Source organism: Pempheris klunzingeri, chromosome 9, assembly GCF_042242105.1.
Source record: "Pempheris klunzingeri isolate RE-2024b chromosome 9, fPemKlu1.hap1, whole genome shotgun sequence".
Classification (NCBI taxonomy): Eukaryota; Metazoa; Chordata; class Actinopteri; order Acropomatiformes; family Pempheridae; genus Pempheris; species Pempheris klunzingeri.
Window position 1 is genome coordinate 24,708,365 of NC_092020.1, and position 27,799 is coordinate 24,736,163.

At 46.2% G+C, this 27,799-nt stretch overlaps 1 protein-coding gene across 1 annotated transcript in view; it reads left to right on the top strand.

Annotated features, from left to right (window-relative positions):
• Positions 1–569: 569 nt before the first annotated feature.
• The window catches only part of slit3 (slit homolog 3 (Drosophila)), a 235,551-nt gene continuing 208,321 nt past the window's right edge, over positions 570–27,799 (top strand). The window contains exons 1-3 of the mRNA XM_070836538.1: positions 570–760; positions 21,696–21,767; positions 26,761–26,832. Coding sequence (XP_070692639.1) covers positions 570–760; positions 21,696–21,767; positions 26,761–26,832 — 335 coding nt within the window. The remainder of the gene's footprint in view (positions 761–21,695; positions 21,768–26,760; positions 26,833–27,799) is intronic.

The following is a 27,799-nucleotide window of genomic DNA, read 5'->3' on the forward strand; positions in this document are numbered from 1 at the left end:
ACAACCTCCGGGCGCACCAGTCTGTTGCGCCTCTGCTCGCTCAACTTTTTTTTTTTTCTGATTACAACTCCCCTGCAACTCTCACTTTTCATGCCCTGGCAGCGGAGGGATGTTCCCTGGAAGGAGGTTACACCAGAGCTGAACATTTTTCACCTTGGAAAGAGTTGAGGAGTCGGACTGAGAACTTCTCCTCGGAGGAGTTGGTGAATGGGGAGACTTTTACGCATCGAGCTGAGTGACGCGCGGGGGGATGTTTTAGAAGAAAACTTTTTTTCCTCGCGAGTGTCACATCCAAATCCTCATTTTCTTCCTTTTCTTCAATGGCAAAGCAGCGTTTTAAGGACACTCTGACTGATTGAGTCTCTTGAGAGAAACTTGGGGGAACTTTTTTTTTTCCAGCAGCGAACTTGATCTGATTTCAGCTCCCATCACTTCTTCTTCTTTTTTTTAATCCAACCACACAGTCGAACGGCCTCTCTTGACCTTTTTCGGGATCCTTACTTCCACAGCGTCCACCTTCCCGCGGATATTCAATTAACCTGGGCTTGGAAGTAGTCTGAGTGGATACCATGCCTCCGATCGGGCCGGAGAAGCGGGCTGCGCTCCGCCGGGTTTGGGCTCTGCTTGTGGCGCTGCTGGTGTGCGCCGCCTCGGTGACTGGATGCCCACACAAGTGCAGCTGCTCCGGGTCGCATGTGGACTGCCAGGGTCTGGGCTTGAAGACTGTGCCTAAAGGAATACCGAGGAACGCCGAGCGCCTGTGAGTGAAATGTCAAGAAACAAATCTTACAGTTGTGTTATCAGCAGTCTTCCATATCATCACATGGCCCCACGGTGCGCTTCTCTAACTCTGCTTAACTAACTTCTTTCCTGGAGGGACAACAGTTAACTGTGTGAGCATGTTGTACCTGTAATGGAGGGTCTTTTCTCTCAGGAATGAGTTAGTTAGTTATCTGAAAACCTAAAAAAAAAAAAAAACCCACTAGTGATCAGACATTTCAAACAAAGGGTTAAAAGCTGATCTGTTCATGAATCAATCAATATTTATATTTTCTTGTGAATAAGTACTGGAGTTTAGTTGCATCCGTGTTCATCAGGCTCCCACCGAGTGATTAAATCAAAAAGCATTTCAACGCTCACCTGCAGGCACAGATCAAGAATCTCTTTTCAGTTCAGAGCAGCAGTCATTCATGGCTTTATTTTGCTTTAAAAGACAAATGGTTAACTTGTATATCGGCTTTTATCAGCTCATTCAGCTCAGTAACTTAGTAAAAAAAAAAAGGCTAAACTTTTCTGTAAAAGTTTTCAAAGTGAGTTCAGGTGGCTGCTGGTGTTTCACAATAAAGCCCATGAATGGGAAATAAACCTGTATGACCGTTATTATTATTATCTATTGCATCACTCACGTAAATCAAGGAGCAGTTTGGGAAAAGTGACCTCCACACACTGGTTATACGCTTAATAGATGGTTGACGTGAAGCTGCCCTAAAATTCACCAGTGACCCCAGTGAAGGGAGGCAGTAAAGAAAACAGTCCTGAAGCAGCTTTTAGAGAGTATTTAAGTTTTTAAACGGGTCAGAATGAAAGGTGAGAAGAAGCAGTGAGCTCCTTAAATCTTTTTATATTCTCCTCCGTGCAGGAAGACTTTCCAGAGTTCTTCACAGCTTCTTAAAGTTTGGCTGCATCCTCGCTGATTCGTGTAAAAAATCCCCAACAATGATTTTACTCTTTAAAAAATGACTTTTCTTCTCCTCCAAAGCTGGCGACAGTTAGTGTCTAATGATATTCATTCCTAAGGCAGAGACAGACCTCTGACAGACGCTGCTGCTGCTGCTGCCACCTCCAGCCTGGTCTTGACACGTAGACACCCCCGCAGCCACACACATGCACTCACAAACACACACACCTATGCTGTTAAGGTATGGAAGTGATTATGCGTGATAACGGAGCAGCCAAAAGCTCCGCAGGGGATCAACAACAGACCTAACCCTGAGACAACAAACACAATCAGTGGGCTGGCTGCAGGGGGAAGTGGGGGGGCCTGTTTGTGGGTGTGTGTCTGCGGACGCTGGGGTGGCACTGATGGACGTGAATGTATAAATCAGCATCTGTGTGTTCATTTCTACTTGTGCACATGTTTGTGTCTGCATCTGTGTGTGTGTGTGTGTGTGTGAGAACATACCTCCTCATCCCACAGGGCTGTTGTGACCTCCCAGGACCTGTTGGCTTTTACACAGCAATCCCCCGAAGACATTTACACCCTAGGAAAATAAATAATTAGAGCAGGCTGTGATGGGGAGGTGGGATAAGGGGGTCCCCTGCCTCTCGCTGGGGTCCCCGGGGTAGAATATTTGGGGTAGCAGCGCCCCCCTCCCTCCCCGTTCGCTCCAGAAACTATGTGTTTATGTTTCCCTGATTTATCCAGGTCAGTGTTTCAGCTGTGACTTTGGCCCAGAGTTGGTCTTTTCCTCCCTCTTACTCTCCCTCCCTGCCCGCCTTCATCTCTCTCTCTCTCTCTCTCTCTCTGTCTCTCTCTCTCTCTCTCCACAGATATGTTTTAGGGAGTCTAAGATGGGAGAACATTAAAATGGATGAGATTCCAGCTCTAAAGGTTACAGCAGATGGGAAACTTTTTAGGAGAGAGATATGAGCGTCATTGCCCTGGGCAGGGATTTGGGTGTGATAGCTGGTGAAGTCCACGTGGACGGTAGAGTCTAGCAACAAGAGTTCATTACGTTATGAGTAGAAATGCCTCATTTGCATTAAAGACTTTACTTTACTTCTCTAACTTACCAAATTCAGTGTGTGAAGTGTTTCTTCATGACCTTTTAAAAGGAGTTCCCCATAATCAGTGATTTCATGAGGTCCCATCTCACCTTTTTCTTAAAAGAAAACCGTCTCTGTGCATTCATAAAGTCATCATTTCATAACCACCAACAGCTTAGGAATACAATTTGAATGATTTATATGACCTTTGTTATGACCGTGTCTATATTAGGATATATATGAGCAGTTTTATGGAGGAAAAAAAAAAGACAATCAACATCAAAATTAATTGAAAAGTCCCAAGTAGAACTGAAATTATTGAATCTTTTAATGTATGAATGTTGAGGTTTCCCTTCGTCACAGGCAGCTTGCTCATGCTGATCACCAGTGGAAAAAGGAGTGTTTGAATTAAGAATTGACCTGACATGTTAAGAACCCTAATGGTGATCCACCAGTACATCCACCATGTAGAAGTATCGGTCGATCCACAAAACCAGAGGCTCATCGCTTCTGCAGAAATGTTCAAACTGTTCCACATGGTGAAATCCATAGGGAAGACGAGTTTTCACTATATACTAGAATACTGTGCAATGAAACCTCAAGACATGTGGCGTTCGAGTAAGAGACATGACTCTCGCCTTATCTAGAGTGGAAAATCTTTTTCGGCTACTTCTCTACAGCTCCCTTTATCACTCTCTGGAGCCACATGTAGGAAATCAAAGAAATTCAGACGGACTCAGTGGTAGTTACTGAAAACAAATGTAGAAGATAGAAACGTATCGTGTGGCAGACTGAGAGTGCCCATGGCTGCACGGGTAGATTAAAGTTAGTTAGTTAGTTAGTCTCTTTATTACACACAGTAGTTAACTTTACATCCAGTTCAATCTGAAGTGAAGAGTGAGAGCACCTGTCATAACTCCAGAGTGAGTCTCTTTAAAAGACTGTCGTAACTATTGTACACAGAGCATTTGGAAAGGTTAACGAGAGAAAAACAGCCCGCTCAACACACACACACACACACACACACACACACACACACACACACACAGATTACCTCAGGCCAGTCAGTTCTGTAATGTCCTCCTTGGGAAGCCACTTGAGACCTCATTTGCATCTAATTTGAGTGGAGGGTTTTGGGGGGGAGGCTTAACAGGCTTAACAATGCTGGGGAAAATGAATTGGAAAACAGCGACGGCTTTTCTCTCCACTGTCCAATTCACACCTGCCCTGCAGGAACTGCATAGACACACACACACACACACACACACACACACGAACTTCCAAACTGTTGCCTCAACTGCTGTGAAATGTGGGGAAATTGAATGGTGTAAACTCTAGAGGGGACCTTCTGCAATCGAAAAACATTTGTGCGATTTTTGTGTTTTTGCGAAATGCACGTAAGCGTGTGTCGTGTGTATGATCACATCTATGCACTGTATGTCAAGCAGAGTGTGTGTGTGTGTGTGTGTGTGTTTGCAGTTGAATGAGTTCACTGCTGGAAGCGGCAAGCTGCCTCAGCCAACATCACACAAACTAATTCTGATTTTAACTGCCTATTTTTCTTTTCCCTCGCTAACGGCACTTTGAGAAAGTTTTTTGGCAAGTTTGTTACGAGCAACACCTTCTCTACTTTCTCTAGCTTCGTCTGCCACTTCCTCACTGTCTTTCTTTTCATTTCCCTTCCCAACTCTTAATCTTCACCCCAATTTTGTCTCTCTCTAGCTCCCCTCTCTCTCTCTCTCTCCCTGTTTTCATCTTCATTTTACTTCTCTGTTTTTTTCCCCCTCACTCTTGCCTCTCTCCACCTTCCTTTCTTCCCCATCTCTCTCTCTCTCTCTCTCCCTCATTTGTCTCCTTGCTACCTTTCTTCACCGCTCTCTCCCTGACCTCCACCTCCCCCTGCAGCACACACTCACACACACCTCCAGTTTGCCAGCAGCATCTCTCCAGTAGAGTTTTCACAGCTCCCATTTCCCCTCATCGTGCCAACCTACCACGGAGAGCACAACAATACGAGCATGCTGCTGTGTGAGTGTGTGTGTGTGTGCAAGCAAGCATCAGTGAGTGTGTGTGTGTGTTTCTGTGCGTCGAACGGACACAAACACACACACACACACACACACACACAGGTTCCAGCCCCTGTTTCTGGCTCTTATCAAAGCTTGGTGTTGATTGGTCAATGGACGCTGTAACCACCACACCCTCAGCTATGGACGGCATTCCATGGTGGGACTGGAATCTGTGTGTGTGTGTGTGTGTGTGATCTTTGAATACTGTGGTGCAAACCTGTGCACGTAGCAGCCCGGCTAATTTGTACTGACACAGTTCCTGTCCCCCAAATGTAGAATAATTTGATTGGATCAAGAACAATCTGTAATCACTGAAGTACTGCGGTGTTCACTTCAGTCTTGGCTCAGCTGCGCTCTGAGCATTCGCCTCCAGTCAGTACAAATATTGTGTTATACACAACTGCAGAGAAGTCTTATAAGTCAAAGATGCATTTGGATAATTCCCATGAATCTCTGCTAACCATGCTGTGCTGGTGTTGCCAACTTTTGTGGAAGCCAGGGAGCTTATTAGCGATGTACTTTGTTCTGTGTTTCTGTATATGTACGCTGCTTTCAGGGAGGCTTCAGTCAGCGCACATGCTTCGGTAACTGTTGAATAAAAGCCATCATTCAATGAAGAGCGTTCTTTACTGTTATCGTGGGTATGATGGTGATGTAATACATCTGAGGAGCAGCCGAGTGTTATTACTATAGCAGACAAGTCTAAACTAAGAAGTTAAAACCACAATGAGCTCGCTGTTCTCAAACAGCCTCTTAATGTCACGCCTATCATCTGTGGCCATCTCGTGGTAACCATTTTGTGCCCTTCCAACTATGTTTGATTCAGTTATGGTGCGCCAAATGGCACAAGTGAGGGTAACCAATATTTAGGCTCCACTTCTAGGTCAGTGGGTGATACTCTCTTCCCCAAGTTTCTCCAGTGTGCGGGCAGTTGACCTTTCTGTATAATGACTTTCAGTCTGCCAAGCAGGCAGCCAGCTGGCACTGCCAGTGGGCACTGCCCTTCTGGGAAACAGAGCAGGCTGGCAGCATTGAAACATATACGTGTACGATGTTCACATGTGCTCCACACACAAACAGTGTACACACAAACAGGCAGCACACACTCACTGGTGGACGTATGGAAAATCAGGCGTATGAACACACACATCACTTTACTGCACTTGTGAGGACCCTCACTGACATGGTACATTCCTCTTCCCTAACCCTAACCTAAACCATTACAACTATGCCAAACCCCAGCCCAACCTAATTCTAAACTTTACTATTAAAGTAAAATTATGGTTTATTACAACTTGAGTCTTTTTCACAGTTTTGGCCATTGTTTCCATATATTGTGCTCAAATTGTACCAAAGTAATTGCCCAGAGCGAGGAGCGTTGCTCCCATTGCATGAGAAGCGAGCGGCCAGATGATCAGACACGGTGTAAACAAGCCAACAGTTAACCAGATTAGCTTTGTTTGGAGGGACGACTGAAAGTGAGTGCACGTTCAGGAAAACTGTGCGTGTCTGCACGAGGACTGAAAGTGTGGTAGGTCAGCGCTGGACCGCAAAGAGGGCCTCTTAACTGTGATGGATGTTTGCAGCGGACAATTTGGGTGATTATTTCACAGTTTGCCTTCATTTCCCCTTCAAAGAACGTTTTGCTAACCTGGGGTTTTGGTTTAAAACCTACATGATTGTCTGACGGCTTGTTACTAATGTTACAATGAACTTGGTGTGTGGAGAGAGATTATTGCAGTTGGGGATGATGGTTTGATGGTGAAAACTACTAAAATAAGACCCAGGTTGTATGAAACTAGCCCTTTGAAGTATCCAGAAAATGGGTCCTCACAAAGATAGTGCACGGACACATACAAGAGGCATTCATGTTCCCAATGAAAACACATGATCATGAATAGAAGCACACGGGGGCCACATGCATGTAGTGCAGGCATATCATTAGGCAAGTGCGGGCACAAATATACACACATACACGCAACACACTCATGGTTTCACCGGATTAAACGTGCAATTGGTCGTAGTTGGAAACTTTGACAAGTAATGAGTGAGGGGGGGGGAGACTATGTCACATAGAAAGTACCCCGAGTCACGAATGACCTTCTGTGACTTTGTGCTTTAACAGAAGTCATCAGGCTGGAGGACTTCAGAGTGTGTGTCATACTATAACGCTGGTGTGTTTGGACGTGTGTGTGTGTGTGTGTGTGTGTGTGTGTGTGTGTGTGTGTGTGTGTGTGTGTGTGTGTGTGTGTGCACTAGGCTTGGACTCGTTTGATGTTAACAAGCTATGCCACTGTTTTGTTAGGCCACTGTCACCAAAGCAACACATTATATCCCTTCTGCAGGGACTTTCTTTTCCCACTGTGTGTTTCTGTGTGTATCCCTTCATTATATATATATATATATATATACATATATATATGTGTGTGTGCGCACTTATTTGTGTTTATTTGTGTGTGTGTGTGTGTGTGTATGTGTGTGTGTGGCACTGCATGCACTATGTGTGCACTATATGAGAGTGTGACTTACACCATAATTTTCCCTTTTCAGTCCGATGTGAAGCTGAGCTCAAAGTGACAGACTGTTTATGTTGGGCTGGAAGCGGACGGAGAAACTGGTCACTGCGCCGTGCGTGGTTGTGTTTCTCCATCTCTCTGTCTCCCTCAGGCTTCGCCTCCATCATTCACTTTCTCTCTCGGCCCTTCGTCCATCTTAACCTCTCTCGTTCTCTTATCCTGTCGCTCGCTCACTCTCGTTTTTTTTTTCTGACTTGGCCTCTGATGAGGAAGCAGCAGTCCTTGTTCTTGTCAAGTGGCCTCTCAGCAGCCACATCACCCCTCCACCGCCACCCCACCCCATTCACTTACAGTACAGCAGTAGTAAATCTAGACAAAAGCAATGCAGCCCTGTAAACTCCAGCAAAGAAAAGAGCTAACCAAATACAGCGCTGGTTTACAGCCCTTTTGGCTCGTGGCTCTAAAAGAAAAGGATTCTTGCAGGCGACTCCCTAATGTGGTCAAGCCTGTGTGGTTAACAATGACACCAAACTATGAATTTCCTGAGGTTGACTGGCATTAACATTGAGCGGAGACTCTGGGAGAGAGAGAAATAAATTGTGACAGACAGAAAACAAAGCAATAGATGATGAATCACAGAGAGGAGGAGACACATTGCTCCCCCAGATTTCAGCTAAATCTGGGCTCTTGGAAGATGCAATAACAAGTGATTGTAACGGGTGTTTGCAGGACCCAATAGCAGCACAGTACTGGAAGAGCAATCAGGCGGAGAATCGGTGACAGGCAGGAGGTCAGGCAGTCAGCAGGCAGACAGAATACAGGACGGACACAGGCGTAGCTCGTGGTCAGGAACAGAAGGCTTAGGTAATTACCAGGGCAGAGACGAGGAACTGTAGTCAGGGGCAAACAGGGTCGAAACCAGGAAATCAGTCCGAACAGGAGTGCTGGAAGGTCAGGCATGGAGCGAAGACAATCTGGCACTGAATGAGTCTACTGCTGAGCCTAAATAGGCAGGTGAGTGTAATTGAATGCAGCTGGGGAACCAGGTGAGGGTGATTGCCACTGATAGGGAGGCGTGGCCAGGTAAGTAGGTCAGAGAGTGTGGAAAAATACCAGGAGCAGCAGACCAGCACAGCAGATTGTGACAGAACCCCCCCTTCAAGGGACGGCTCCTGACGTCCCCAAAACAGGCAAAAATAGGTTGGACAAGTCGATGGGGTCGGAGGTGGAGTTAATACTCCTGGGAGGTCACAGTGTCCTCATCCGGGTGGGTGGAGGGGTCAGGGTGGTGGGAATCCTCACCATCAGGCAAGCCCTCCAAGGGAAGACCAGACCCCACCTGTTCCTGTGAGGGGGCAGACTCAGATTCCCTTGGTTTGTCAGCTGTAGTGCCGGGCTGATCAGGATGGCGGCGGTGAAAATCAGCAATGAGGTCCGGATCCAGGATATGACGAGCTGGAACCCAGGACCTCTCCTCTGGACCATAGCCCTCCCAGTCCACCAAATACTGGATACCCCTCCCCCTGCGACGAGACCGGACCAGGCGATGGACGGTGAAGGCAGGACCACCATCGATGAGGCGAGGCGGAGGAGGAGGAGGAGTAGCTGGTGCTAAAGGGCTCTCATGGACAGGTTTGACTCTGGAGACATGGAATGTAGGATGAATTCTCATAGAGTGAGGAAGTCTCAACCTCACCGCAGTAGGACTGATTACCCGCTCGATGGTGAACGGACCAACAAACTTGGGGGCCAACTTCTTGGACTCCACTCGGAGGGGAAGGTCCCGGGTAGAAAGCCACACCTTCTGGCCAACCAAGTATACTGGAGCTGGGGAACGGTGCTGGTTGGCGGATCTAGTGTAGCGATCCACAGAATGTTGAATGTTAGAGCGAGCCTTAGTCCAAGTCCGTTGGCAACGCCGGATAAAGGCCTCCACGGATGGGCAGGAGGCCTCCTTTTCCAGGGCCGGGAACAGAGGAGGCTGGTAACCATAGGCACACTGGAATGGGGAGAGGCTAGTGACAGAACTGGTTAGGGTGTTGTGGGCGTACTCCACCCAGAGGAGTTGCTGGGACCAGGAGGATGGATTCTGGGAGACCATACAGCGCAGGGCAGTCTCCATTTCCTGGTTCTTGCGTTCAGTCTGACCATTAGACTGGGGATGGAACCCAGAAGAAAGGCTGGCAGTGGCTCCCAGCAGACTGCAGAACTCCCTCCAAAATACCGAAGAGAACTGTGGTCCTCGGTCAGAGACCACATCCACTGGAAGGCCATGGAGGCGGAAGACGTGGACCAGGACCAGTTGCGCTGTCTCCTTAGCTGAGGGCAGCTTGGGCAGAGGAACAAAGTGGGCCATCTTGCTGAAGCGGTCCACGATGGTTAAGATGGCTGTGTGACCATCAGAGGGGGGAAGACCAGTAACAAAGTCCAATGAAATGTGGGACCAGGGGCGATGCGGGATGGGAAGAGGCTGTAGGAGACCAGCTGGAGCTTGACGGGGGGTTTTATGTTGGTTACAGACAGGACAAGCTTTAACAAAGTCCCGAGTGTCCTCTTCCACGGATGGCCACCAAAACCGTTGGAGAAGAGCATTCAGAGTTCGCTGGGCTCCCGGATGGCAAGAAAACCGGGATGTGTGTACCCATTGAAGCACCTCTGACCTCAGGACAGGAGGAACAAACAGGCAATTAGGGGGACAGGCGCTTGGGCCTGGTTGGCCCTCGGTGGCGACTCTCACCCTCTCCTCGACATCCCAGGTAAGTGTGGAAATGACAAAGGGGGACGGAAGAATGGTCGAGGACCTATCAGCCGAGTCCTCTGCTTTCTGGAACTGTCGGGAGAGGGCATCAGGTTTGGCATTGCGGGTTCCTGGTCGGTACGAGAGAGTGAAATTGAAACGGGTGAAAAACAAAGCCCACCGGGCCTGCCGGGAGTTCAGTCTCTTGGCCGTGCGGATATACTCCAAGTTCTTGTGATCAGTCCAGACAAGAAATGGTACCTTAGCTCCCTCCAGCCAGTGGCGCCATTCCTCCAAAGCCAATTTCACCGCCAACAGTTCTCGGTTCCCAATGTCGTAGTTGTTCTCTGCAGGGGACAGACGTCGAGAGAAGAAGGCACAGGGGTGGAGCTTCTGGTCAGAGGCTGAACGCTGGGACAGGACGGCCCCCACCCCTGAATCAGAAGCGTCTACCTCCACCACAAACTGACGCTCTGGATCAGGCATTTGCAGAATGGGGGCTGACGTAAACCTTGACTTCAGAGTTTCAAAAGCCTTGTGGGCGTCAGGTGACCACAGAAAAGGAACCTTGGTGGAGGTGAGGGCAGTGAGAGGGGCGGCCACTGAGCTGTAATTGCGGACAAAGCGACGGTAAAAATTGGCAAATCCCCGGAAGCGCTGTAGCTGCTTACGGTTCACAGGAACAGGCCAGGAGGAGACGGCAGCGACCTTTGCAGGATCCATCTGCATGTGGCCCTGCCCCACGATGTAGCCCAGGAAAGGGACGGATTCTGCATGAAACTCGCACTTCTCTGACTTGACATACAGTGAGTTCTCCAGCAGGCGCTGGAGGACTGACTGGACATGATGGATGTGCTCCTCTCGAGTCTTAGAAAAAATGAGTATGTCATCAAGGTACACGAAGACAAAGTGGTTCAGCATGTCACGGAGTATGTCGTTCACCAGGGCCTGGAACACTGCAGGAGCATTGGTGAGCCCAAAGGGCATGACCAGATATTCATAATGTCCAGTAGGGGTGTTGAACGCCGTCTTCCACTCATCCCCTTCTCTGATGCGAACAAGGTGGTAGGCGTTGCGGAGGTCCAGTTTGGTGAAGATTGTTGCCCCCTGTAGTAGTTCAAAGGCAGAGGACAGGAGTGGCAGGGGGTAACGGTTCTTTACAGTTATGTCATTTAGGCCCCTGTAGTCTATGCAGGGTCTCAGAGTCTTATCCTTCTTATCCACAAAAAAGAATCCAGCTCCGGCAGGGGACGAGGAAGGGCGGATGATTCCTGCCGCCAAAGAGTCATTAATGTAGGTGTCCATGGCCTTTCTTTCAGGGGCAGACAAAGAGTAAAGGCGCCCCTTTGGAGGAGATGTGCCTGGCAGAAGGTCGATGGCACAGTCATACGGCCGGTGTGGAGGCAGAGAGGCCGCTTTAGCTTTGCTGAAAACCTGGCGGAAGTCGTGGTATTCAGGAGGCACCCTGGAGATGTCAGGTGCTGCACTGGAGCAGGGAGAGTGGACTGGAGAACAAGCCTGTTTCAGACAGGTTTGGTGACAGGAGGTTCCCCACTCCAAAATGACTCCAGTGGACCAGTCTATGTGGGGATTGTGTCGACGGAGCCAAGGGTAACCCAGGATGACGGGTTGGTTGGGAGAGTTCAAAATGTGGAACTGAATTGTTTCATGGTGGTTACCTGACAGAAACATGGGAACTGGAGCGGTCTGGTGAGTTACAGTCCCCAGCTTGTGGCCATCCAAAGCTCTGGCAGGCACCGGATGGGGAAGTGGAGCCCGCTTGAGCCCCAGCTGTCGCACAAGCTCCCCGTCCATACAGCTGGCGTCAGCTCCAGAGTCTATAAGGGTGGCCAGTGTGTGTGGGCCGTCAGTCAGGAGAAGCTGGGCTTGAACTAGCAGTCTCTGGCGGGAAGGCTGGGTTGAGGTTGGGCTCACCAGTATCTCCCCGACTACTGGTGAGCCTTGGCTTTTACTGGGCAGCTTGAGACAAAATGGCCGGCCTGACCACAGTACAGACAAAGACCAGCTCGGCGCCGACGATCCCGTTCCTCTTGGGTGAGGGAGGTACGGCCCAGCTGCATAGGCTCGGAATCCCTACTTGGCAACCCCGACGTGGAACAGGTGCTGGGCAGGGCCCCGCGGGAGTGGACAGATGGAGCAGGATGGACAGGGATCGATTGCCTCTCCCGGCGGCGACCCTGGACTCGGAGATCTATTCGGGTCGCAAGTTCGATCACCTCATCAAGCGTGACCGGGATGTCATGCGAAACCAACTCATCCTTCACGTAGTCAGCCAGTCCATGAAGAAAAGCGTCACAGAGGGCAGCAGAATTCCAACTACTCTGGCTGGCCTTGGTGCGGAAATCGATAGAGTAGTCAGCCACTGTGCCGTTCCCCTGTCGCATGCTCATCAGTCCCCTTGCCGTCTCTGCGCCGCATGCTCCTAATCCAAACACTTTTCGCAGCTCCACAGCAAAAGACTGGAATGACCCACAGGCGGAAGACTGTCTCTCCCACTCGGCAGTTCCCCACAACCGTGCTCTGCCCGTCAGGTGGTTGATAACGAATGCCACCTTAGCTGCCTCCGTGGCGAAAGTGCGAGGTTGCAGGGAAAACAACAGGGAACAGTTTGTGATAAATGGCCCACAAGTCTCTGGATCTCCATTGTAGCGCTCTGGGATTCCCACCTGCGGTTCCGGCGCGTCCCTAGCCAACAAAGAAGCACGAGCCGGCTGGACAGGTGGAGCTGGAGGAGAAGGTGGGAGGGCAGCCTGCTGAGAGAGGTGTGTGGTCAGCTGCTGAAGCTGGGAGGCTAAAGTGGCTAACGCCTGCCCATTAGCCGCAGCGAGCTGCCTGGTTTCAGCAACAGCTGCTGCCAACAGCGTCTCATGCTTCTGGAGGGCGCCTTCCACCGCCTCCAGGCGATCCAATGCAGAGGGGTTGTGCGCTGGGTCCATTTCTGGCCAGATTGTACTGTAACGGGTGTTTGCAGGACCCAATAGCAGCACAGTACTGGAAGAGCAATCAGGCGGAGAATCGGTGACAGGCAGGAGGTCAGGCAGTCAGCAGGCAGACAGAATACAGGACGGACACAGGCGTAGCTCGTGGTCAGGAACAGAAGGCTTAGGTAATTACCAGGGCAGAGACGAGGAACTGTAGTCAGGGGCAAACAGGGTCGAAACCAGGAAATCAGTCCGAACAGGAGTGCTGGAAGGTCAGGCATGGAGCGAAGACAATCTGGCACTGAATGAGTCTACTGCTGAGCCTAAATAGGCAGGTGAGTGTAATTGAATGCAGCTGGGGAACCAGGTGAGGGTGATTGCCACTGATAGGGAGGCGTGGCCAGGTAAGTAGGTCAGAGAGTGTGGAAAAATACCAGGAGCAGCAGACCAGCACAGCAGATTGTGACAGTGATTTAAAAGACAAAGAGAAAACGAGCAGGAGAAGAATGGAGGAGTGAAAGACGGATGACCAAAAGCCAAAAGATGGATCGGAGAGAAAGACGAGCAGATTTAAAAGGGTGAAAAAGAAGAAAAGTGATACGAAATACTAACATGAGAATAAAACTGAGTCAGATTGAGACAGAGCTAAAGTGCAGATGGGATGGAGTTAAAGTGAGTGTCCTTCAGTCTGCTGTAGGAAAATATTTTACTGACTAATGGCCCCTTTATCGTCAGCGTCTCACCTCCTCTTCCTCTTTCCTCTCCTCTTTTTTTTGGGAAAGAAGCTCTCTCACCTCTTTCTTTAGTTTCTCTTAGCATTGTTAGCTGTCTAGATGAAGATGTCTTCCTCCAATTTAATGCAGCACTTTTGAATGCAGGTGATGTAGATTCAGATAAGTGTATCTGATAATGTTGTATGTGTTGCTGTCTTTCTCTGCTTACTTCTTTCTATGTACTTTATTGAATTGCTGAGTACTTTTGGATGATTACCACCCCGACCGTTTGGGATGGTTAACCTGCCATCGTAGAGCTGTGTATTAATATGGGTGTGGTTTCCATTTTACAAACACCCTGACCTGACACAGAGCGTCGTCGGCCCTTCTTCCACTGGTGAGGAACATCCGCCAGATGAAATGTTAAATGTCAAGTGTCAGAATGTTTCTGAGAGGCGAAACACGAGAAACTATTTCCAACAGTGGGATCGGTGTCCTGCTGTATGGGCGGTAAACACATCTTACCAGGGAAGTCTTTGTCTTCTGAGCAGACTCCCTCTTTAGTGTTAGCAAATGTTTGCTTTCGCTGTGTAAATTCTTCTCAGGCAGAATTTGATGGGTGTCTGTGAGCGTCCTGCATGCCTTTTATATGCAGGTGGTAGGTAGCCAGATTTAGTAAACTTTTTTTAATCCTTCAAGTTTAATCAATTGGAATAATTATTTACACTACTCACAAAAAGTTAGGGATATTCGACTTTCAGGTGAAATATATGGAAAATGTAAAAAGTGAATGCTACAGTGATATTATATCATGAAAGTAGGGCATTTAAGTAGAAGCATGCACTGGTGATTTCTTCATTTTAAACAATGTATTTGAAGAAAATCTACCAACAGTGGTAGGTATACCACAACAAAACATGTTCAGTGTCTCAATAAATTGGGACGTGGCCAAAGGACGTCCACTCCTCTCCTTTCTGTGACTCTTCCAGTCTCTGTATCACTGTTCCAACCTCCTGATGACACTCTGTGACCCTCTAAGCTCAGTGAACACCTCCGTCTGAGGACTTCCTGTTTGAAGCCTCCAGTGTTGAGGTGCTGCTGATCAACTGTTAGGTGTCGTCTTGGTCTCATGATGTCAGAATGTGAACAGCAGGATGAGGAGGACTGTTTAAATACCAATTCTACCTGAAGCAGGAAATGTATTGGTGGATTCATGGATCAAACCTGTTGTGAATGTTGCTGTTAAGCTTCTTGTTAGAGAACAGCAACTGGTGCAGAAAGTACTGAGACACTGAACAGTTGGACATGTGCATTCAAAGGTTTAGAGAAGGTCACATTAAGTTCACCTGGAAAGGTTAGAATGCATTTGAGGTTCATCCTGAAACTTCACCTGAAAGCTGAATATCCCTAACTTTTAGTGAGGAGTGTATATCTTGTTTGTGTATATAATCTCCCAACTGACAGCTAATGTAAGGGATGTGGGTGCTTGGTCTTGAAGGGGAAGACTCACTGACAGACAAATTGAGTTTAAGAAAGTGACCGAAGAGACAGAAGGGTCGTGTTTGATTCATCAGACTTACGTGTCGCTATGTTGGTCCTTGCAGTTTTATCACGGAGACAAATGAAGGGGGTGAAATGTGGCACGTGGTCCTGAGAAGCGCTGGGCTGGGGAGAATGAAGTAGAGAGACGAGTGGAGTCGAGGAATGATAACGATAAGAGAGGCAGGTAGAGAGAGAGAGAGATGCTCAGTCAACCCACAAGACCACCAGAGCCACAGAGCTCTTCACCCACAGCAGCCAGGGTTGAAGAAACTGCAGAAACTTAAGTGTTTATTTTCCAAAATAAAATAAACATGGTGGTTACACCCTCAGTACTTTTATATCTTTTATGTTTGGGCTGAAAACGCTCAGATTTAAGGACCCTGAGGCTACAGAGCCGTTAAATAACCTGCCGTGTTTCATTTTAAAAGCGACGTGCTGATCTCAAAGGTAGCTTCGGTCCTGGACTGTGCCTGCACTGCTTCCCATCCCCGTTGCTGTGTGAGTGTGTGTGTGTGTATGATGTGGATGGCCAAAACCTCCTAGTGATGATTGCTGTGCATCCCAGAGAGCAGCTCTGTAACAGGAGAGGGTTCACTACCTATTAGCATCACTATGACGGAGATTCAAAACAGCAGTAAACGGTCGCACAGGAGACCAAACGTTCCACGAAACCCCCAAATGTTCCAAAACTTGTAGTCCCTCGTAAACCCTTGTAGACGATACATGGCCTGCGAACGGACACGGGGACGGAGCGTGTCGTTCTTTTGGACGCCTTCCATGATTACATCGTTGGATTTCAGACTTTATGTGACATATTGTCGTTTATACAGTAACTAAGCTCTGCCTGACTGGGTCAGGGTTTCCTCTGGTGAACATGAGTTCTTCATTGTAAGTTTGTTACCTAAATCTGAGAACTGCAGCATAAACGCTTTTAGATATCTACTATATGTTTTGTGCTTATTGATATGTGATGTGTGTTTCACTTATCACTGCAGTACACATTCCTACTTTAACACTGGGCCTCCCAACTTTAGTTTATGACGTCGTCTTCACTATCATTTAATTTTGTCGCCCGATACTGTTTTCATAGTTTAATCAAGGCCAACTCTTTGCATCGTTGTGAACCGACATACAGCGTGAAATCAGAAGAATATCTTTAATTTCATTTTAATTTCAAGCATCACGAGTTATTTGGCAGAAAACGTGGTGTTTCATTGTAATAAGCTGCCCTCTCCTGCGCTTTTAATGTAACGATACGCTGGTTCTGCCTTTAAAGCTTCACATCGAGTGAGAATAGATAAAAAAAATAAATAAATAAAAGTGAAATAAGAAAGTCTGAGCAGGTGCTGCTAAATGTCACATCCAAAGATTTGAAGTGGATAGATCGCAGCTGTAACGAAATCTAATTTTGAAGCGGCTTGACGCCGACCCCCTGCTTCTGGTGACAGATACGCTGTAGCGTGGCGCTCACAGGAAGAGGAAGAAGGCAATTAGGATTCCTTGCGTAACTCAGAGATTTAGAGAGCGAAATTGAGCATACCTATCTCAGAGAGAGAGAGAGAGAGAGAGGGAGAGAGGGATGGATGGAGAGTAAGAAAGGAGGAATGAGAAAGTGAAGTGGTACAAGAGCTTTGTGGAAAATAACAGGAGATTAGGACAGGAAGCAAACGCATTCGGAAACGAAGCGTTGGACGAAGAACAACAAAGGATGAAAGGGAAACGATGGAGGGACGGAGAGATAAGGATGCAGAGCCTGATGATAGAGTGAGAGAAGAAGTGGAGCAAGGAAATGTCACAGTGTCAGAGGCAGAAGAGAGAGAGGGAACTTTCTTCTGCATTGTTGTAGGAGTCTTTTAAAAAAAAAAAAAAAAAAAAAAGTGAGTCAGGCGGACAAGGGCAGAAAGAGAAACAGGCTGACCGACCATTAACCCAACATGTTTAACATTTTAACTCCTCGCTCCCTTAATATTTCATGTTTCACCACAGCGGCGGTCGGTCCTCATTCCACCGAGCTCTTGGGAGTCTTTGTCACCTGATCTGTCATTTGTTTAACATTCCTCTCTAATAGTTATTTCTCTGTTTTTTCTCAGTCTCTGTGGTGTAGCCAACCAATAAAGCTGTGCTGTAAGTGAATCAGCCCCCCCCCCGACACACACACACACACACACCAAGTGTACGTCTGAGTGTGTGTGTGTGTGTGTGTAAAGTCAATCAGTGTGCCAGCTCAAGGCAGCCAGACTATATGGTTCACTGGTTTCAGTGGTCTGGGGTGAGATGTGGTGGGCTGCTGTCTGTGCCTTTGTGTGTCTGTGTTACTTGTGTGTGTGTTGTATGGTATATTAATTCCCTGAACACCTGCTGTTTGCATTCTTGTCTTATCCCGTTGTTGCAAACACACACCCACACACACACACACACACACATGCGCGCCTTACCTCTGCCTGTAATGGAAACAAACAGCGGTTGGAGCTTTTGTGCTAAAGCGTCTCGTTAGTTCTCCGTCTGCCAGCTGGTCAGTTAAATTTAAAGCTGAGTTAAGCTTTACTGCTGGGTGGGGTGGACACCCACACTTCAGCAGACCAGGTGCATAAAAATGGCCGCCTCACTAGCTTTATGTCGTTCAGGTCCTCTGCAGCTCTTTATATTGGCTACAGGCTTTAATCATGTAAGGGTAGATGCAGAAACATTTAATTAAGAATGAATTAATAACAGTTATATAGGATTGAAGTATGATGGCGGCTCACTATTTCTCTGCTCTCTCCAAAGATCTTTTCTTTATTACTGTATAACTGTGTAACTGTGTGGGATCATCTGAGCTCTTATCTCGGTGCACAATGCGCTTTAAATAGTGCTGATTAGCTGCTTCACAATCACCAGATGTGTTCAGTCATATTCAAGCAGGTGCAAAGCTCACCCACCATAACCTGACACTTGTTACCACTAATCTGTTGATGCACTCCAACCAACACCCAGGCCTCCTCCTGCTTATGTGGGGTTTGGTATCTCTGATGTAATTTAGATTTAATGATGATGTAAACCTGTATAACGGGAGGTTTCCACCAACTCTGCAGCCGTTTACTATAAATGGTCAGCTTGTCATTTGTGCTTCTTTGCTTTTATTGTAGTTGTTTACACGTATCCATTATTAAACCACAATCCTGTGACAAATACATTTTTTATGGACATGAGAATTGAGGGCAGGACCACCCACTGTGTACTCTGTGTTTACCCAGCTATCCGTTTCTTTATGTCAGCACAGTAAGTGGTGCATTTAAAGACACGCTGGCCCTTAATCCTGCGTTGGATATTGGGCCAAAAATGGAAAATAACATATACACTCCTGTACACTCTGTAGTGTACTGAAGTGGCTTTGACAAATTATTAAAGTCCATAATAAACATATGTAAGAACTACTCATGCATTATTGTTTTATTTGATAATATGACTGATGTTACCTTTATAAAGACTTTCATTTCTGAAGAAATGAGTGTAAATTGGTATCCATTTGACATTTTTCTCACTTAATTTCACGCCCCACCTCGCTTCGCTCTGCCAAAGGTCTCGGCTTTCTCAGTTCTTTGGGCGGTGACGTTACATCGAGTGAGGCCATCGCTCTTCCACCTGGTCCCGGGTCCTCGCTGTTTGTTTGTCTCCAGAGCGGTCTCCCTGGTGAGGGCAGAAGTTTCCACTGTGAACAAGAGAAAAGATGGAGATAAGGATGGAGAGATTAGGGGAGCAGGCAGAGAAGGGAAGGAAAAATGTAGCCAACTGTAAAAGAGTGAAAGATTGAGATAAAAGAGGAGAGATTAGGGTGAAAGAGAAAAACAGAGGAAGGCGAAGAAAAAGTGTTTAGTCAACTGTGAAACAGTGAAAGATAAGACAAGAGAGACTGAGAGAGGGGGAGACGCAGTAAAAGGAGTAGATTAGAGTGGAGGGGAAGGCTGGGAACAGGACCGGCAGATCGACACTGAAGAGCAGCGACTGGGGGAAGGAGAGATTCAAGAAAGATGGAGGGAAGGAGAGAGGAGGGGAAAACAGAAAGACTTTAGCCAAATGTGAAAAGATAAAAAGAGAGAGACAGTAGAGGGTAAGACCGGGAGGAGAAGGTGGAGTGATGGGGAACAGAAGTTTTCACATACTGGAAATTACAAATCAAAAGGAGAAAAAAAAAAGAAAAGCTTTCATTTTTTTCTTTCATCATGGAAGCTGCTCTTTGCTCAAACTCAAAATGATAAATCAATGCCGTATTGAGTTTTTCACCACATCCAAGAAGGCTTATCAGGCTTTACAGGAAACTGGCAGTTACACACATGTAGTGAAAGCCTGTGAGCAGAACCAGCAGCACCTCGTCTGATGATGGTGAAGTGGCTCACCGGCTAAAGTTCGGGTCTTGACTGCTCTGGCGATATAGATGAGACTCCAAAACCTTCCTGAATTTCCTTTTTTTTTGTACTTTTTTCATGTTATTGCTGCTTCTAAGTACTTGGATCATTTGGTGATGTGGGTTTATCCACGATTACAGTGAATGCAGCATCAGCAGAGCTAAAACAGTGTCAGTGCTGATGTTTCAAATTAAAGATGTGTCTTTGTTGTTTATGTTACAGTCATGCCAGATTCTGTCAGCGTACTCTGACAGATTTCCAGACTTAAAAAAAGTATTTTTGGCATTTTAGACAACAAAGTTTCCCTGCTGGACTTGAAACACTTGAGCACATCTGCTGGAACAACTTTATAATCCACTTTTTCTGCTCAACAACAAGTTGCCTATGTGCACAAACGGGAAATATGGGACAACATTAGCATTTCTTTGGCCCCCAGGCAAAATGAAGTCTAATACTCAAACTCGTTTTAGCTCTGTTTTTGGTCTCCACCGTCTTTTTGAGGGACTTCTCGGGCTCTTTTAGGTGCTTCGTGCTCCGCAATCTTGAACAGCGAGTCAGTTTAGAGATCAGTTGGGTCATCAGAGCATCATTGCTGGAAATAGACGCCTGCTGTGTCCAAAGATGAGGGTGATGAGGGTGATGAGGGTGATGAAGATGATGAGGGTGATGAGGGTGATGAAGGTGATGAGACCCAGAGGAGTAGAGCTGTAAAACAAAAACAGGGACCAGATTCTGAGAACATATTTGTTGTTCCTCATGGTTTCGATCACTGTCAGCGCTGTAGTGGGTGGGAGCCTTTGATCAGTAGCGACCTCCCATTGTATCAGATGAGATATTGAAACTATTCATTACTCTGGATCTTTTCTAAGGAGCCCTAGTGGATCCTGGACCCCATTTTGGGCTTCTCTCACCCACAGCAGCCCTCCCTGTCCCAGGCCGGGGGTATGGCTCTTATTAGTGGTCCTTGCCATGGCAGCTTGGGGAAGCCTTTTGAAACCTAATATGGTCCTAAATCAGATTTATAAATGTTTAGGTGTATTATGAAAAACACACACGCTGGCCGCCTTGGCAAAAACCAGACTCTGTTTATGTGTGTGTGTGTGTGTGTGTGAGAGAGGTCGAGTGAAAGCTTACAAAGCGAGGGAAAGATAGAAGTGTGTGTGTGTGTGTGTGTGTGAAATAGGAGAGAAAATTGTGTGTGTTGTTTGTCTGTGCCCCCTTGTGTGTGTGTTTTCTTTCCTTGCCCTAATTCCTCCAGTAAGACAGCGTTTCAATAAACAGCATCCCCGTATAAAGGGAACCAGTCTACACACACACACACACACACACACACACACACACACACACACACACACACACACACACACACACACACACACACACACACACACGTCTACACACACACACACACACACACACACTCAGGCAGTCAGTTCATGTTGCAGTGTGCATACATTGTGCTCCCGTAGTTAAAACAGATTGAATGACAGCCAGGAAACATGATAAGCTTTTAAACTCTGATGATGGAAAGAGAAAATAATTTCATCCCACTTTTTCTTTTTTTTTTTGCTGGAAAAATAATTCAATAATTCACAGCAGCAGGAGCTGTGTGTGTGTGTGTGTTTGTGTGTGTGTGTGCGTGTAGACGTGTGTGTGTGTGTGTGTGTGTGTGTGTGTAGACGTATGAGTGTGTGTGTGCATAATTCTCCTGGTGCCTGTATGGTTGGAGTTTTTGAGTGTTTGTGTGTTTTGGTTTCTGTTGTTTCATTTTTGTCGGTGTGTGTGTGTGTGTGTGTGTGTGTGTGTGTGTGTGTGTGTGTGGCCTCATAGTCGATGTGGCAGAAGGACAAAGCACAGAATAACAACACACACACACACTGATCCACTAACTTAGACACACAAATGCACTTTGAGGATCTTCACTGGAGTTCATTTTCTTTTTTTTCTTTTCTCTGTCATATTTCAGGTTCATTCTGTAAATGAAATTAGATTTTCTTTGATTTGTGACTCTTGTGTTTCTCTTTGCAGGGATTTGAACAGAAACAACATCACCAGAATCACTAAAGTGGACTTCTCCGGCATCAAGAACCTCAGGATTCTGTAAGTTTGCTGCTTTCTTTCTTTGTTTCTTTCTATCTTTCAACATTTTGTGCTGATGAACGGCGGTTGTTGAGCCAGGTTGTTCTTTTTGGTTCTGTCATGTGTCATTTTAGTCCAAAAATAATGGGCCTCCTCTAAAAAAAAGTGTTTTTGTCCTAAGCTGCTCTTGGTTTTCTGTGAGGTTTGCCCACACAAGTTTTCAAAATCAGAGAAAACTACAAGAATACTAAGGAGTGCAGCAAATTCTCTTGAACAAATCTGTTTGCATGTCTTCCTCTCCATTGAGGCCTAGCAAGACATATAAAGCTTGCAAATAAGGCTACTGCAGGATTAAACGAAACCTGAATAATATCTAATCACAACTGAAGTAACGGAAGCAGAAACATCATTGGTAGAATCTGCTCAAGCTAAATGTTTGACAGCTTCAGACTGCTTAAGCAAAACAAAGACTCTTTCCCTCACATCAGCATAATGACTCCAGCTGTGTAAAGATAATCAGAAAACACAACAACCTATGTAGTCGTTGATGTTGAATCTACCAGGTTCCAGCAGGTCTGTTACGGCCTTCTTTCCCTCTCCTTGTTGTGACCTGCATTCGTTTCTTTACGAGGAATCCCATTAAGAAAAAAGCTGCCATGCTGGAGCGATTAGGCAAATGCTATATTTACCTAATAGGCCTGTATATGGCTATAGGGGAAACAAGGCTCTATAAAATAAAGTTTCCCATCCTAATGAGAGATTTCAGGGCAGGAGAGAATGCAAGCGTCCCATCCAAGGAGTCGGATTTCGTAATTGCTGAATATTTACAAGGTTAAATAATAGAGTAATGGTGAGCTGACATGCCAGTAACAAGCAGCAAGACTCCCAACAAAGCAGTTACTCTGGTGTGGACACGACAACGAGCAGCGATTAAGCTGCTGAACAAATGTGGCAATTTCTGCTCAGTTTTCCAGTGAGAAATTGAGACTCATTGTTTTTGGGAAACGGTAAAAGTCCAGACAACGTTAGTCATCCCACATCTCTCTGAACGGCAGTCGGGGAAGTTTTGCAATACTGGCACATCCAGAGAGACCAGAATGCCTCCGAAATAAGCAACTAATAAATTGTGCACATAAAACTAAACTACAAGATTACAACTTGAACACACGCTTTCATTATTACTTTTCGGTTGCACACTTTGGATTACAGTTGTTTCTCCACATCGTGGTCACAAAGAGAGACCCAAAGCATGATGCGTGTCCAGCCTGAACTAACTTGGTGTGTCCTGCCCGCTGATTTCAAGCTTTCTAAAGTATGATGTGTTCAGAAACGGATAGTGGATCTTTCTGTTTTGCTTTCTGGCCTCCAAAGGGGCTAAAACAGCTGAGCTGAACGTGTCGCTGTCAGTAAACACCTCACCCATCTTCTTCTCTATCGGACTAACTTCCTTTGTGCCTGTGTAATCTTTTATCCTCGGGTGTGGGGGGGGGTAAATCCAGTGACATGCTAAAGTCACTGCTGACGTTACTTGTCCAACTTGTCATATCTAAACAGCTGCTCCCAGTGGAGCAGGACTCCTCGTCTCCTCTCAGCTGTCCTAATTGACTTTATGGGCTCTCTCACTCGTCTGCCTCAAGTGGCTCAAGTGTGTGTGTGTGTGTGTGTGTTTGTGTGTGTGCGCCTGTGTGTGTGTGTGTGTGTGTGTGTGTGTGTGTGTGTGTGTGTGTGTGTGTGTGTGTGTGTGTGTGTGTGTGTGTGTGTGTGTGTTAGGCCTATAATAACTATAATCACCGCTGGCTGCACGCAGCTTCCCTCCTCACTCTGTTTTAACCAGAGCGGCAGATAAAAATACTCCCAGCACAAACTACACTGAGGAGTGGAAATAAGTTTATACATGTGTGTGTTTGCATAATGGAAGTGCGTTTGTTTAACTGTAACGATACTTGTTAAGGAGCGTTGTGGATTTTGGAAATTTTGTCAAACGATGTTTAAGGTTTTATCTGTGTGTGTGTGTGTGTGAGCAAATTAGAGAAAGAGAGATAGACTTTTATTTGTGTGCATCCTGTGCACTTAAAGCAGTGTGAGAAGTACCAAGGAAAAAAAGAGTGTGTGAGTGTGAGTGTGTGTGTGTGTTTGTGAGTGTGTGTGTGTGTGTGTGTGTGTGTGTGTTTTCGTGTGGTGGGCCAGCAGCTTGTTTCATGTGGTTGGTGATAAACTGCCGTGACATTTCCCTACTCTAAATCTCTTAAAGAAATGGGGAGGAGATGGCTTGGGAAAGAGAAGATAGTCTGAGAAAGTACACACTTAGACACACACACACACACACACACACACTCTCTCTCTTTCACACACACACACACGTGCAGCGCTGCATATGATATCAAGGAAAGAACAAAAGCATACATGGTCACACAGAGTGAAGCCTTTACCTGAGAAAAAGGTATCACTGTGTTACTGACCAGACCTCTATTGCTCCCTCTCACTCCTCACACACACACACACACACACACACACACACACACATGCAAGCACACACTCACTGCTTTTATACAGGCGAGCAAGTATTGAGCCAAACTAACCCACAGTGCCTACATGCAGCATCCTTGTGTCATAACAAGTGTAGTTTCACCTGCTAAATGTCGATGAGGATGAAACAAAAATATGTTTATCACACTAATTTGTTTGTTTCTTCATTAAAGCACCATAATCAGACTGCCTGCTGTTATCCAGTTACATTTTGTGTCCATCCAAATCCACATCCAGCAGTCTGCACGCGTACTGCATGGACAACACTTAGCGTAATACACTTGGCAGCCTTATGCCGCATGATTTCTTCCAGACTGTGGTGAAACTATGGAGTAATTCCAAACAAATCTAGATGTAGGTGAAAACTTGTCCTTGATATTGAACATTTGGCTCATAAAAGTCCATGTGATTTCATCCGTTAGTGTGTGTGAACAAGAAGTGAAGTTAATGTCCCCTGAAGTATTTCCGTGTTTCCTGCAGAGTGTTAGCCGTAAGGTAGCGTGACATCATTCTGCCTTTTCTAATGCTTAGACTCTCTAATATGGTTGAATGGTGGAGTTATTAGACGCACCAGGGCCTACACACATGAAATCAATACTTGTTTTCTCTTTTCTCCATCTCTCTGTGGATGAGTAATGCCTGATACAGACCAATATAAAAACAATACCTCATCCGAACAACATGCCAGCATTGACACCATGTGTCTGGCTGCGGCTCCCTCGCCTTTCTAAACTTCATTCAGTAAATCGGCACGCGGCCGATCCCTCATTGGAACAAATGCACTCAGTGATAGTTACTTAAAGTTTTGTCTCCGTTGAGCTTCCTGCAAAGTTTACGAGATATGTTTTTCTATCAGGACGGGGAAAAAGCAGCTCGACCAGAATAAACATGCTGGATTATATCTTGGCTGGACTGTGAGTTATGAGTGATGAGCTGGAGTCAGAACTGTGCGTGTGTTTACATGTGCGGTTGGGTATTCTTGCTACCAGTGCATAACTCTGCACCTAAACTATGTTTACACACACATGTGACATTGCTTATTAGTGCTGGGTGTGTATGCCTATGGATCTGCTGCACAGTGTGTGTTTGCCTTTGTTAGCTCAGACTCGTCTCCCTCCAGTCGTTGTCACTTTTCCGTACCATATGTTTGCGTTTTTCATTTTTCACTAATTCACTAAATATTTTCAGTAATCAGAAATAAAAAAAAAGAAGATTGGTTTGAACTAATTTCTTGCCGGTATGATGCTCCCAGAAGTTGTCACGTCCATGAATGCATGTTTGACTCTTATTGTTCAGCCAAGTGCATGTTTCAGTCCAACAGCTTGTCCGTGTGTGTGTGTGTGTGTGTGTGTGTGTGTGTGTGTGTGTGTGTGTGTGTGTGTTAATGGCTGCATGTCTAAACATCATCTTTGAATTGTTTTGGCACGACTTTCCTTTAAATATTTTTTCAAAGTCCACATGGCAGGCCAGCCGTTGTCTCTTCTGATACAGCTTCTTTAGTCTTTCTTGGCTCTTACATATCTCTCTCACTCAGTCCATTTTGTTATTCTGGGTCTCTTAATCTCTGAATCTCTGTTTCCCCTGCTGCCTCCTCCTTTCTCCTCCTTTCTCCTCTCTCCCTTTTACATAATCCCTCCTCTCTTCCTCATCAGCCTCTTTTTTCCCCTCGATCCCCCTATGCCCTCCTCGCCTCTCTCTCTCTCTCTCTCTCTCTCTCTGGAGATGTCACTCTTAACATCCTCTGACAGAAAATATAAACACACATATCTGTGGAGATGTTCTCTCTCCTTTACCCTGCCTCATCTGGAAAACCTTAAATCGCCCCCAAAACATGACAACACACAGAGCAGCGAAGAGAAAAAGAGGAATATGTGTTACAGTGGGAGCTCCACTGGAAACACAGAGACATGGAGGGATATCCGAGGAGGCGTGGAGGAGGGATGGGTTGTTAATTGTTTGTTTTGGCTCACTGGATTGTGACATTTGTGAAACGCTGCGTGTCTTAAACTTTTTAAACTTTTGCTTCACGCCAGATTAATTTACTCAGCGCACTGATTGCTTGTTTATACAACCAATTTTTTAAAAGTGCAAGTGTCTCTCTTGATGTTTGAAATCTCCCCGTTTCTCTCTGGCGAGCAGCTGGTCTCTCTGTTTGCACTGGCCAGAGAATGAGATTAATCTGGTGTTTCTTCCGTTGGTTTGAACCTCCAGGTCAGCCTGGAAAGCTGGCTGTTGATAGGTATTCCCAGCTCCATGGCCGTCCCTCAGCTTGATATTTGAATGAAGACATTTATAAGGAACGCCTCCTGCTAAGTAGTGATGGGATAATTCTTGCCTCCTTTGACATTCAGTGTTAATTTTCCTTGTTTTGATTGTAATTCACTGCAGAGCCACACAGTATTTTTGTGTGTCTGACTTATGAATTGTAGATGTGTTAATAGTTATGATAGTAACTACAACTGCTGTTCTTTCATGTCCATCACTACAGTCACCTGGAGGACAACCAAATCAGTGTCGTCGAGAGAGGAGCCTTTCAAGACCTCAGGCTGCTGGAGAGACTGTAAGTGCGACATCATTGTGTGTGTGTGTGTGTGTGTGTGTGTGTGTGAGTTAGAGAAAGATGTAGTGCAAACTAAAAGTATTTTAAGGCATGTAAACCTACGCTGCAGCCAGCAGACTACAGGAACGTGCACGCCTGCACACACAAGTGAACACGCACGCAAACACAAGCCTTAATGTTGCTGATTTTCCGTTTCGTCAAACATTCACACAAGTTTGACTTGCTGTTGTCCACACACACACACACACACACACACACACACACACACACTCACAGAAAGCTGCACTAAGATGTACATGGATGCTGCCCAAGTCCATCCACTTCACATACAACCTTGGAATTTCTCATAGATGTTGCCTTGTTCAGTGTGTGTGTGTGTGTGTGTGTGTGTCACACCAAGGCTCTAGTCAACAGAATCAAGGTGTGAGTGCACAACACAACACTTCCCACACACACACCTGCATGTTTATGACTGTGTGTTGGAGGGATGACAGGCAGGCAGCTCTGCAGGAAGACGTCCTGCCATGTTTGAGTGTTTACGATGTTGTAGCATTTTGTAAGATTTTAGCTACAAAAAATATTTCTACCTCCTTTTTTTTTATAGGTGTTTTAAAGGTACCTTTCAAACACACCCTCTAAAAGCCACGTCGGAGGTCTTCCACTGAACTAGTTGAATTCACAGCTTGGACAGAAGCTGATTTCACTTTATTTCTCAGACAATTTCAGATAATTATTTGATTTGAGACCAGCAGTCTCACAATGTCAGCACGCTGCCATGTTGCTGCTGCTCCACTTTGGACCATATATTGATTGAAACATTTTGTCTGGCGTGAAGAGGTGGAGTTTACATCTTACACGAGCAGAGAAAAAGAGGGAGGTGTCGTCACGGACGTTGTTCAGAGACACAAAAGCACTTATTTCAGTTCAGGTGACGGGGACACTGCTCTGGCACTGGAGGGAGGAGACG